Here is a 13731-nt window from a genome sequence, read left to right as displayed (position 1 = left end):
CACTATCAGTGAAGCAAGCCATCATTAGGCTGAAAAATCAAAACAAACCCATCAGAGAGATAGCCAAAACATTAGGTGTGGCCAAATCAACTGTTTGGAAACATTCTTAAAAAGAAAGAAAGCACCGGAGAGCTCAGCAACACCAAAAGACCCGGAAGACCACGGAAAACAACTGTGGTGGATGACAGAAGAATTATTTCCCTGGTGAAGAAAAACCCCTTCACAACAGTTGGCCAAATTCAGAACACTCTCCAGGAGGTAGGTGTATATGTGTCAAAGTCAACAATCAAGAGAAGTGAATATAGAAGAAGTAAACCATTGGTAAGCCTCAAAAAACAGGAAGACCAGATTAGAGTTTGCCAAACAACATCTAAAAAAGCCATTACAGTTCTGGAACAACATCCTATGGACAGATGAGACAAAGATCAACTTGTACCAGAGTGATGGGAAGAGAAGAGTATGGAGAAGGAAAGGAACTGCTCATGATCCAAAACATACCACTTCATCAGTGAAGCCTGGTGGTGATAGTGTAATGGCGTGGGCATGTATGGCTGCCAATGGAACTGTTTCCCTTGTATTTATTGATGATGAGACTGCTTACAAAAGAAGCAGAATGAATTCTGAAGTGTTTCGGGCAATATTATATGCTCATATTCAGTCAAATGCTTCAGAACTCATTGGACGGTGCTTCACAGTACAGATGGACAATGACCCGAAGCATACTGCAAAAGCAACTAAACAGTTTTTTAAGGCTAAAAAGTGGAATGTTATGCAATGGCCAAGTCAATCCCCTGACCTGAATCCGATTGAGCATGCATTTCACTTGATGAAGACAAAACTAAAGGGAAAATGCCCCAAGAAAAAGCAGGAACTGAAGACATTTGCAGTAGAGGCCTGGCAGAGCATCACCAGGGATGAAACCTAGCGTCTGGTGATGTCTATGCATTCCAGACTTCAGGCTGTAATTGCCTGCAAAGGATTTGCAACAAAGTATTAAAAAGTGAAAGTTAGATTTAGGATTGTTTAGTTTGTCCCGTTACTTTTGGCCCCTTAAAAAGTGGGAGGCACATATAGAAACCGTTGTAATTCCTACACCGTTCACCTGATTTGGATGTAATTACCCTCAAATTAGATCTGAAAGTCTGCAGTTAAATCACATCTTGTTTGTTTCATTTCAAAGCCATTGTGGTGAATAGAGGTCAAAATATGAAAATCCTGTCAATGTCCCAATATTTATGCACCTGACTGTATATATATATTTATAATTTTTTCAAATTTCACTTGGCTATTGGATGCGCTTAACATCTCTCCTCACTGCTTTGTTTCAGCCTCACCCCTCTGCCAACTACATAACTGACTCCCAAGCTAACCCATTATATAATTCAACTACCTCACCCTCATATATAAAGCCCTCAATCGTTTCATTCCTCCTTACATCTTATCTCCTCATTTCTTCATACACTAACCCACCCCCCACTGCCCTCTCCGCTCCTCACCCAACCACCGTCTAACCTCTGCTTTGGTAATTTTCTCCTACTCATGCATCCAAGATTTTTCCTACACTGCTCTGGAACTTGCTGTTTTGCCCCTTTAGACTCTTTACCCGTATCCACACCTTCAAACATGCCCTTAAGAATGACCTTTTCATAAAAGCCTATCAGCCCTCCTCATAACTCCAAGTTACATTCCTCCCTCTTAGACATTAAAACCTCATGTCAGGGCCTTCTTCCCTCTTAGCACTATACCTCTTACCAATCTGCCTTTGTTCCCATGTCTCCTACCAGTGACTCCTGATCCTATCTGTCCGTCTACTTGTTGGGTACAGTTTAACCGAGTGCTGTTTTGCTTGACATTTCCCCATCCTCCCTGCGCAACTTATCATTACTAGCCATTTACTAGCCATTTGCTCTAACCTACCCTATACGTTCCCCATACCCCCCACACTGCTTTTGTGCTATGTTTGTATTAATAGTTATCTTTCTGTATGTTATCCCATATATTAATGTACGGTGCTGCAGACATCTTGGGGCTCTATTTAAATAAAAGATAATAACAATAATGAAAGACAGAGGATGTTATAAAGTGATAGTGGGTTGGATTTTGATGTACATTTTTTACAGTTTCCATTCATTTCCAGTACATCCTCCATTCCTGAAAAACTAGGTGCAAATTAATTCAATAAGGGTATTTCCAAAGACGTTGGTATGCACCGTGAAAAGTTTTTCCCTCCCCAGTATTATTTATGTAGATCACTGGTTACTGTAAAATCGCTCGCAATTTTGAAAGAATAAATTCAATTAAATTGTCATCTCACTTCTTAGGCCAGTGGTGTCAAACTCGGGCCCTTCAGTTGCAGTGGAACTACACATCCCAGCATGCACTGCCAGAGTTTTGCTATTAGGGCATGCTAAAACTGTGGCAGGGCGTGCTGGGATATGTAGTCCCACAGCAACTGTAGTGCCCGAGTTTGACACCACTGTCTTAGGCAATGTCTGAGTTAATAAGCAACTACAGTATATGCAATGTAGCAGCTATAATAAAATACTAAGGGGGGAATCAAGTAGACGCTATAAAATGAAAAGTTAACGTGGGGAAGTTTTCACACACTTTGCGTGTGCGATATTTTTGCGTCTTTTGTCTATGCGCGTTCACGTTTTTCACACTATCCAATTACAAAAGATGCAAAAATGCATTCATGTGAAAGCTATTTGTGGAGTAACCTGTGTAAAGTGCAGGTGAATTTGGGGAAATCTGTCTGTACCCCTTAAAGTAGGTAACTGGAATAGGAAATCAATTTAGAAGTGTATTAGTGGCCCTAATAAAAGTATTTGGGGTTCTTAAATTGTGTCAAATTGCTGTTATATGCATATATGTGTGGAAAAATTATAAAAAGCTATTATTTTTTTTAGAAAATAATTGCTGCAGTTAAATTGGGGGTATATTAAAATGGATGCAGAGTCCAAAAAGTGCACTTTAATTTTTTTTTTTTTTTTTTTAAATACACCAGGTTCAGCAAGGAGGGGGGGTTGGAGAAATGCAGACGTGCCAGTGCGTTTAAACACTGTTACAGGGGCGTGCATAAATTAGCCACTGCGATGCCATATGCAGCCTGTGTACTCACTGCGTGCGACGAGGTTAGCAATTCCTGAGTAAGGTTAGACCTTGTGCAAGTGTACGTGAGGCGCCAATTGTACTCGATGTAACCGATGGTTTCGCAGTCTTGCTAAGTATTACTGATGCGTGTAAGGTAAGGGAGCGTCCTTATGTTAGACGGCGTATGGCATTACGAATGCATTCATTAGCATATCTTCGCATTGAGATTGCATGCGTAATCGCTATAGCGATCGCAATAGTGATCCTTGTTGAATCAAGCTCCAAGTCCCCACATTTTTAAGCAAACATTGGGATTTTGCACAACTTTTCACCTGCTCTGAGATGTTTTTTGTCTATGGAGAATTCGTATGTGCGAAAACTTCGAAAATAGGATTGCACAATAAGCATTTTTGTGCGCAAAGTGTGCACATGCGAAAACTTTTTGCCAAACCACGGCAGCTAATTGAATACAGATTCTCTAAGACCATGCTGCCACAGCTCATCCTGGTACTATCGGAAATAAATATGATTTTTTTTTACTGAATATTCATAAATCATAATACATATTTGCATAATTGACATGCGTCTGAAAAATGCATATTCACATAACTCTAATCAGTTCCTTTACATTAGATATGTTCAGGAATTACATTAAATATACAATGATTTTTTGAATACAAAATGATGCAAAATTCCACCCACTATTGCACAATATGTCATATATTCTTCCCCTTTATTTTAGGGACCCAGCATAGGCCTGAGCACCACCTAGCTTACACCCACCCAGGATAATGCTATGCCCCATAGAGTGTGAGATATATAGGAACACTCGGTATCCGTCTCCTTCTGCTTTCTTACCGGTGGACACTGTACCAACTTGTCAGCTGCCAGCATCTGGACATTGAGGTGTTTAACTTGAGATTTCCCCCTAGATTTTATAAGTCTCTGCAGCACCTGGAAGAAATAACCACACATTGCTGATGACACAGCATTCGGTTCGGCTGTCTGGCACAGAGATACATGTATCCATTATAGCAATGTACAAAAGGCCAAATTAAGCTTTATCTCTTTGTCTCCATTTCAGGCGTCAGTTTGCTGGCACCAAATCTATAAACCTTGATGGATCTTAATATTTGGGCAACTGTCCATGACAGTGAAGCTCTTACTTAGAATGATACACTTTCAGAACAAAACGCAGTTGCTAGTTCAAAGCAGAATTCTGTGGCTAATATAATAGAATATGCATATAATAAGGCAGGGGCGGAACAGGCATCAATGGGCGACATTGCAAAATTTGGGTAGATGCCCAGCAATTCCACTCTAGCCACCCCAAGGCCCTATCTGATATCAAAAGGGCAGAGCGAAGAATAGATAAAGGGCAGAGCAGGGGCCTCTGGTGAGCATATGCCAAACCTTCCATGTAGGTACTACGAATGCACTGGCACAGAGCAGAGGTGTTGGAGGGAACGGTGACAGGCATTGCCAGGCCCCTCTAACCTGTAGTTCTGCCATTGTGCTAAGCTAATTGCTAACATGTCTCCCTATGCCTGTACATTTGTGCTCCTCATATATTCACTACAAAGCCTAATACATGTTGACATAAAGACCAATCATGATACATTTCCTGTTATAGTGACTGTATATGAGGAGAGAGATGGTGATGGACAGTGCGAGTAGAAAGAGTATGGCAGCAGTCTAAGGGCCCGATTCAGACCCGGTCGCTAAGCCGCGGACGCACGCTATGGGCGATTATCGCCAGTCTGCGCATGCAGCAAAATACAAATGCGCGAACCAGTCATTGCCTCAGGGAATCGTACGCTCGTAGTACACAGACTGAGCGCTACTTTGAGTGACCAAATGCGCTGTTTGTGGGTGGTAAAAGGGGAAGGTGCTTGTGAACGGGGGAGTGGTGCTGTGAACGCAGGCGTGTCTGGGCATCAAGAGAGTTTGATGGGTGTGCATAATTAGCATGGTCATTGTACACGTCACTCGGTTGTATTTCAGCCTGCAGTGATCGCAGTGCTTGTGGTGGGGTAGGGTCTACCTCAAGCACTGCGTGCAGCTCCGATGGCTCTCGATGGTTCTGATTAATCATACACTTCCTGGAGATGACGTGTGTTAAGAAAGAAAAGTGGGCGTCTTTACACCGATGTGCGATCGCTCTGCCATTGCTCTCTAAGACATAGAGGGCGTCCTTACACCAGACAGTGCGATTGCGGAATTTGCATACCTGGCCCCTTTTGGCTACGAGAGAGCGCAACTTAGCATCAGAGTCTGAATCGACCCCTAGGTGTCACTGTGAGCTTCTTCCTGTAGTGACTGTATAAAGACAGCATACAGGAAGCAGAGGAATGACTATCATTGTAGATGTTATACAGGTCTATTGTGTTTCCAGATACTTATAACTACAGTGCTTCTGTCTGTCTGACTACTGCATAAGTACTCAGTAAACAATCTTCAAATATCTTTTCTAGTAGAATGTGTAGCAGAATTGGCAACACTTAAACCAACATAGGTAAAACACTCTGATATCCAGTGATCTTCTTAGCAATATTTAGCAGACTTGCTTCATTGTGCATGTGTGACAAATGTTTACCTTAGCGAGAACGTACACACTAAGGGAAAATTGCTTTGTACATAATGTATTAAATACTATGCTTGTATAAAACGCTGTCCCATTATACCCTCTTTGCCTGGGAGTAAGTATAAGAGAAACATGTGATGTATGCAGTAGCTGTGCTCTCCTCCATACACTGTGCTATATACTCTCAGGGCACTTCCCCTATATAGTTACGCTGCCGTGCCAGCACATGTAATGTAGAAGGCTGTGACCTAGGCAGACAGCCATGTCATATCCAGTGCTGTTCTTTTATACATGTCATGATTTAAGTCTATTTCACCTTTCTCACCTTAGGGGAAGAAACTTTGACATACACAATGATTGGCGCCAGGGAGGTTTTGGTCAGCTGAGTGGGATGGTTGATTGTGTCCGCATCCAGGATAACAAGTTGGAGAGTCTTGGCCAGCTCAAAGATCCTCTCGATTTCACTTTGTACTTCAGCTGCAGAATAGGATATTGTGCTTAAATAAGGAATGTAGTAAGTCCATGCTTTTAAGATTTGGTGCAATATGTAACCTCTCCAATAGATATGTTTGAAAAATAAAACTATTTCCTATTTGCATAAAAAAAATTAAAATACAGAGGCCAGACATTTGTATCTTTTTAATCTGAAGTCATACATAAGAAATGAGAGGAAGTTAAACCAACCACCAGATTCCTCCTACATATGGTTTACATTTAACAACAGCCAGCCCCCTTGTCTATGGCAGGCTATTACATTTGGCGAGTTGTGGGACAAACTCGGAACTTTAAATGTCCGAGTTTGTCCATCAGAAAATCTCAAAACCTTTTACATTTATCCCGATAAGTAAATAATGCTAGTGACATGTGCATAACTAACTTAGGTGCAAGGGGTGCAGCTGCTATGGGGACCAGACCCGAGGGGGCCCCATCTTTCTTGTCAAAGTTACATGAGCTATATACATATTCACCATTGGTGTTACATAGGTGCCAATCATGTAACCAGGGGGTGCGTGTGGGGCACCTAGCACTGGACGCCCTGGCAGAGGGGGCGACCTTATCAGAGCTGGGACACATCTCACTGGGCTCTTCCCAGTGGCAGCCATTTGAATTTGGCGGCGCCGCAAGCCAATTAGGCATGGCTGGCTCCGCCGCGGCGTCTAACGGTGGAGGATGTAGATGTGGGAGGGGCTCCGGCGGCCCTGGAAGAGGCCAGAAGATACCGGGCTCAAGACAAAAGACGGATGGGCCAGCAACAGAAGACTGCGGCTGAGGACAGATAGGCCACCATTAATTCCTGCCTTGACCACCAGGTTGTCGGGCACTAGGCACGTGGGGTAATTGGGGGGGGGTGCTGTTTATTCCCTTGCCTTGGATACCAAACCCCCTAGGCTATGGGGTCTTCAAATACCTAGTTACACCCCTGGTAGTGACATCAGGCATAGATTACCTTCAGTCCATCTAGGATTCTCTTAATTTTTTATTAACCCCTAACTAGTAATTCTGGAGCCGGGCTATCACACCAATACTTTAGGAGCATTGTTGTGTAAATTCTTATTATATGTGTATAGATTTATGTGTTCACGGTCATGTATTAAACTCATGCTTTAACAATGAAACCAATGTCCCCTCCATTGGGAGCAGCTAGGTAAGTTCTTCATTCCCTTAATTCTCACCAATGCTGGAGCGAGTGCTTGAACGCTCTATAATGGCTCTCCTGCCTGGGTTATTGAGTACAGAACGCTTGGCCAGAGACAAGTCAGCTGTCACCCGTGTGATTGAGATCCTGCAAAGGATACAATAAAGATTACATGCTCATTCTTCAGTTTTTTTTACTATGCAACTGTTGCAAAATGACTGATCAAATCAGGATCCAGTCACATAGTCAACAATCATAATGTCGACACCACAATATCAACATGGTTCTACGTGTCGACATGCACAATGTTGACATATTCACAGTGTCGACATCTGAAATGCTGACATTCTCACAATGCTGACGGTTATGGTTAGGCATCGTCGGGAGTGTTATGTTTAGGCTGCGGGAGGATGTTAGGGTTGAGGTGCGTACACATGTAATGATTTTTTTGAACGATCTAACTATAACTACGTCGTTATCGTTCAATCATTCAAAAAATCGTTCAGTTTCTGAGTTATAACAATGAACGAAAATGGTTCAAGCGCACTCCCGTTTGTAGTTTGTAGTTCATTTCAGACTGTCCTACATAACGATTTTCATTAAGGGAAGGAACATTTTTCGTTCATCGTTGTAAAAATCTTTCATTACACTTCAAAAAATCGTTCACTTTTCAAGGGAAAATCTGACAGAAAATCTGACAGATAATCGTTGGTTACAAATTTGTTACGTGTGTATGCACCTTTAGGCTGCGGTGGGGAGTGTAAAGCTGCATACACACGTAACGATTTTATTAACCAACGATTTTCGTTCAGATTTTCCCTTCAAAAAGTGAACGAAAATCGTTTACAAAAATCGTTGGTTACTAAATTAATGAACGATTTTGTGAACGATTTTCATGAACGATGAATGATTTTTTAATCATGCATACAGTGAATGGACATCGTTCATTCTGTACAACATGAACGATTTTCTGAACGAAAATCGATATGTTGGACAGTCAGAATGGATGATGAACTACAAACGGGAGCGCGCTTGTACGATTATCGTTCATCGTTTACCCCAAAATATTAACGATTTTTTAAACGATTTAACGATAACGACATCGTTATAGTTAAATCGTTCAAAAAATCGTTACGTGTGTACGCACCTTTAGGGTTAGGTTGCTGGAGGAGGTTAGGATTAGGCTGTGGTGGGGAAGTTAGGGTTAGGCTGCGGGAGGTGGTTAGGCTGCGGTGGGGTGGTTAGGCTGCGGTGGGGAGGTTAGGGTTAGGCTGCTGGAGGAGGTTAGACGTAGGCTGCGGTGGCGAAGTTAGGGTTAGGCTGCGGGAGGTGATTAGGGTTAGGGTGCGGTGGGGAGGTTAGGGTTAGGCTGCTGGAGGAGGTTAGAAGTAGGCTGCGGTGGGGAAGTTAGGGTTAGGCTGCGGGAGGTGATTAGGGTTAGGGTGCGGTGGGGAGGTTAAGGTTAGGCTGCGGTAGGGAGGTTAGGATTAGGCTGCAGTGGGGAGTGTTGGGTTAGGCTGTGGTGGGGAGGTTAGGGTAAACCTGCGTGAGGAGGTTAGGGTTAGGCTGTGGTGGGGAGGTTAGGGTAGACCTGCGTGAGGAGGTTAGGGTTAGGCTGTGGTGGGGAGGTTAGGGTAAACCTGCGTGAGGAGGTTAGGGTTAGGCTGTGGTGGGGAGGTTAGGGTAAACCTGCGTGAGGAGGTTAGGGTTAGGCTGTAGTGGGGAGGTTAGGGTTAGGCACTATGGGGAGGATTAGGGATAAGGGTAACATACTTACCAGAACTCCGCTCCATCAGACGTCTCCACATTATTACAGTAATGGTCACATGGCAGCTGGGACCCAGAACGCGACACTGTAGATGCCGCCGCTGCCAGGATTAGTTAAGTGATTGTTTGGCCACCAGGGATGTTAGGTTGACACTTTATCATGTCAATATTTCATCCCTGTAAGCATATCAACATTTCAACCTCAAGTCGACCTGTTGCATGTCAGTATGTGAATTGTCGAGCTGAAATAACACACTCATAAAATCATTTATAGTAAATATATTAGTTTACTTAATAATATTATTTTCTCATCTAACTGGGAAATGCAGGACTATTGGCAACTCTCAGACAGCACTTTTCCTATTGGATTTATAGCGCACTTGTGCTGACAAGAACATTCATCTACCGGCAGCTTGCTCCATCCTTCTGGTCAGCATGTGCAGAAATATAGGGAAAGGCTCACTAAAATAAAATTAATCTGGGAAGCTTTAAAACTTCACTCCCTCAGGGAAACAAGCAATTTCACCACTCAGCATTTTCGAGCTGCCTCCTTATAGATTATTTGGAAACTGCCCAGGTACATATATTAATAATAATTTAGTATCAGTTCAAGTTTATACTCTTTATACAGATGACACATTTGGCCAAGCATTGCATAATTTCCCTGTGTATTACACTAATATAGTAACACTAGCTGATGTACCCGGTTTCACTTAGGTAGACCTTAGATATTTGCTGTTTCTATTTCAATCTCACATCTCCAATAACACTTCTTTAGTAATGCATCCCCTCCCTCCCTGCTATAGTAAGACATTACCCTCCCTCACCTGTGTACTAACAAATTCCACACCCTCATCTCTGTAGTAACACATTTCCTTCCCTCACCCATGTTCTAATTCGACATTCCCCTCCCTTACCTTTGTAGAAATACAATCCCTCCCTCACACCTCTAATAACACATTACCCTCCCTCACCTCTGGAGTAACACTTTACCCCCGCTCACCCCTGTAGTACCACATTCCCCTCCCTCACCACGTAGTAACACATTTGACATTCCCTTCCCTCATCTGTGTAGTAAAACATTCCCCTCCCTCAGCTGTTTGTTAACATATTCCCTTAATTCACCTCTATAGTAACACATTCCCCTCTCACTGCTGTTGTAACACATTTTCCTATCTCACCTGTATAGTAACACATTCCCTTCCCTCATTATACAAATAGGGGAGCCACACCAACTGCCAGTGATGTTTGGCAGCACTTGTTATGACAGTTGGTGTTTGAGTACTGAACTGTGCTACAGCCACAATGAGACAGTCAGGCAGACATTGCACAGGGGAGGAAACATTTTAGCCCTTTTCCCCTCCTTAGGAGTCAAATTTCGAAAAATCCCTTCTTAGTGGGCACCTATGTCATGGCAGGATTATACTCCTCGATTTTCATGTTTCTAGGTCCATGGGTTTGAGCTGGGCATTGATGAGTCAGTGAGTCAGTCAGAAGATTTGATTATACATACAGACATTCCTCACTTAACGACCGAGTTCTGGACCTGATTCAGAGCCGCTCGCTCTGACAGAGCGTTCGCTCTGAATCAGGGGCGGCCTTTTTTTTTTTGGAGCGGCCTCTTGGCCACTCGCATAGCTGTGGGTGCCCACCCACAGCTATTGCGAGCGGCCAGGATGATGGTCGCGATGGTCAAGACCATTGTGACCATCGAGCTTGCGAGGAGACCCTTGTGGTAGGGTCTCGCCCATCGCAAGCCCCAGAGAGCTTTCGGCTCTAACAGGGCCGGAAGCTCTCCACTGACATCACTTGTGATGTCAGTGGGGTCGCCCCCAAACGGCAGGCATTCTCATGGGAACGCCTCCATTTGGGTAGCCACCCACCCGGCCAGCCCACCCACCAAACGGGGCGAGCTGTCACTCAACATCCACAGCACGCCCCCTTTGATGCGAGACCCGGAGCGACGGAGTGCCCATCGCTAGCCGGGTCTCGCGCATGCGCAAGATGGAGCCAGCTCCGTTGTGCGCATGCGCTGTAGGCCACCATTGACCCGGTTGCGAGCGGTCAGCGCTTGCGACCGGGTCTGAATCAGGCCCTCTGTTCCTACAACTCGGTCGTTAAACAAATTGGTCGTTAAGTGAGGATGTATAGTGGCCAGGAAGCATCAGGACCCAGGCTGAGGGTGACATGTGCCTGTGTGTGCCCCACCTCCTCCAAGAGTGTGCCGCATCCCGTCCGTCCTTTCCCTCATGGGAGGCAAGGTGTCCTGTGTGTCCCACGCCACAGCCAGGGCCCCCTCTCGCGGCAGAGTCTTTATATATATATATATATATATATATATATATATATATAGATGTGGAGAGAAGCCAGGTGACATGGTAAGAACTGAAGGTTGGTGCTACAAGCAGCTGATGGCACAAGTCTGGTATACAGTACCGTTTCAAAAAGAACTCCGATGATCTCACCTGCCATCAAATCTGTGCTTCAAGAAGTCAAACAGAGCTTTCTGCATCATGTCAGTCACCTACATACAGGCAGGGAACAGTGAGGAGGTGAAATACAGTTATTCTTGGAGACAGCTGATAAACAGAATGAGCAGGTTATACGTAATATTACGACATTTTGGCAGGCACTCTGCAGAATGTACTCGTGGAGACTGCTCTGAAGCATATAGAGTGCTGGTAAGACTAGATTTAAATTAATGAAACATTTGGAAAGTTGTCAGGTTATAATAGTATTAATTTTTGTGCCGCACACTGTGGCTGCCAATTGGCTCAAAAGCCTACAGTTCTTTTTACAGTCAGATTTTCTGGAGTTAGGGGGAGATTTAATAAAGCATGGAGATAGATACATAGCACCAACCAATCAGCTCCTAACTGTCATTTTTCAAACACAGCTGGTAAAGTGACAGTTAGGAGCTGATTGGTTGGTACTATTTATCTCTCTCTAAGCTTTATTAAATCTCCCCATAAATCTTTCTGTCGTAATCCTACAGTTAACCAATTCAGTGCTTTTTAAATATAATGTACTGGATATGTGGTACATTTAGCAGTAGACAATATATTCATCAATATGCAATATACTTTCCTCTAAATTTGCTTTTTAATTGTATTATTGACTGTTTAGACTAGAGTGAATTTATTAAATTCTATGTTAAGCCTTTTATTTCTAGCCAGCAAACATCTTGTGGATTGACTGACAGTAGTTTCCATTATGATTGCAGTGTTGTTTTTGGATCCTTTAAGCTGGTTACACACTGTGCCGACAGATCCGCCAACGGGCGGATCTGTCGGCACAGCAGCCGATAAGGCAAGCTATACAGACTTGCCATTTGGCAGCTCCATGCGTGTTCCCTTACATCACAACTGGGCAGGCATTTGAAATTACTCACCCAGTTGAGCTGTACTGGCGGTCAGCCACAGCCAGATGAGCTGATATATCTGCAGAGATACAGGGCCTCATTCAGAGGCAGTCGGAGGATGCAAGCGGTCGCTCAGAAACTGGGCGGCTGCTTGCATCCTGACCGCCCGCCTCTGTTGCGGTCGTTAGGCTGTGGGTTAACACCCACAGCTCTAACGACCGCTCCGGTGATGGTCGCGATGGTCAGAGACCATCGTGACCATCGGGGCTTACGACGAGACCCTAGGGTAGGGTCCCCCTTGTCGTAAGCCCCGGAGAGCTTCTGGCTCTGTCTGAGCCGGAAGCTCTCCACTAACATCACTAGTGATGTCAGTGGGGCCTCCCCCAAACGGTAGGCATTCCCAATGGGAACGCCTCCGTTTGGGCTGCCACCCCCCCGACCCGCCTTCCAAACGGGGCAAGCTGTCAATCAACATCGACAGCTCGCCCTCTTTGGATCGAGACCCGCTACGACCGGCACTGTCGGTCGTAGCGGGTCTCACGCATGCGCACGATGGCGCCGTCGCCGTCGTGTGCATGCTCTGTGGGGGGCCGTCGACCCGGTCCGAGCGCATCTTCGCTAACGACTGGGTCTGAATGACCCCCACAGTATCAGCCATCTGTTGTGCTAGAGCAGATCCGATATGTCTGTGAAAGGCGTCGGTACACACGCGCCAATGTGTTTGCAATATATCACCCAGTGTGTACTCAGCTTATGACTCTTGGAGGGGTCCCGCTTATCCCCGTATTCAATATAAAATTAACGAAAACGGGAAACTCCGAAGTTGGATTTGCGTAAAGTTACGAATTTTTCCTTAAAAAAATTGTAAGACCCCCCTAAAGTTCTAAAAACATGGGGGAACACTATGGGTACCCCCGTTTTAGCCTTTAATTGAAAGTCGGGGATTTAAATAGCCGCAGCAGGTGTTTTTTTTCCCGACATTGAAGAAGTGATGCAGAAGAGCACTTAGGTTATTTTTTTCGTTTTTTTAAGTGGTCCCATGAAATTTGGGGTACATGAAAATGGGTACTAGCATATTTTTAAGTCCCTAAGGTAAGTTTTTAAAAATTCAGCATTTGTGCACCTGCCGCTATAATTCTATTCTAGAAAACACCTGCCGCATACTTGCAGAACAGCCCTGAACCTATTTCCCTATTTTTAAACATTTTTTTTCCCATTTTTTTTTTCACCCCAATTTTTAAATTACATTTTTGGGGTGTCCTTATTTTTTTTAAAAAAACTTTTTTTGAC

At 44.1% G+C, this 13731-nt stretch overlaps 1 protein-coding gene across 1 annotated transcript in view; it reads right to left on the bottom strand.

Annotated features, from left to right (window-relative positions):
* CACNB3 (calcium voltage-gated channel auxiliary subunit beta 3) overlaps positions 1 to 13731 on the bottom strand; it is a 448023-nt gene that overhangs the window by 16944 nt on the left and 417348 nt on the right. Inside the window, exons 8-11 of the mRNA XM_088448158.1 lie at positions 11546 to 11604; positions 7351 to 7460; positions 6003 to 6154; positions 3952 to 4047 (exon numbers count right to left, since the gene is read on the bottom strand). Of these exons, the coding sequence (XP_088304284.1) occupies positions 3952 to 4047; positions 6003 to 6154; positions 7351 to 7460; positions 11546 to 11604 (417 nt within the window). The remainder of the gene's footprint in view (positions 1 to 3951; positions 4048 to 6002; positions 6155 to 7350; positions 7461 to 11545; positions 11605 to 13731) is intronic.

The sequence above is a fragment of the Taudactylus pleione genome, unplaced genomic scaffold (genome assembly GCF_031769625.1).
Source record: "Taudactylus pleione unplaced genomic scaffold, aTauple2 ptg000005l, whole genome shotgun sequence".
NCBI lineage: Eukaryota > Metazoa > Chordata > Amphibia > Anura > Myobatrachidae > Taudactylus > Taudactylus pleione.
Note: the sequence above shows the minus strand (reverse complement) of the source record. Positions and strands in the feature narration are given on the sequence as shown.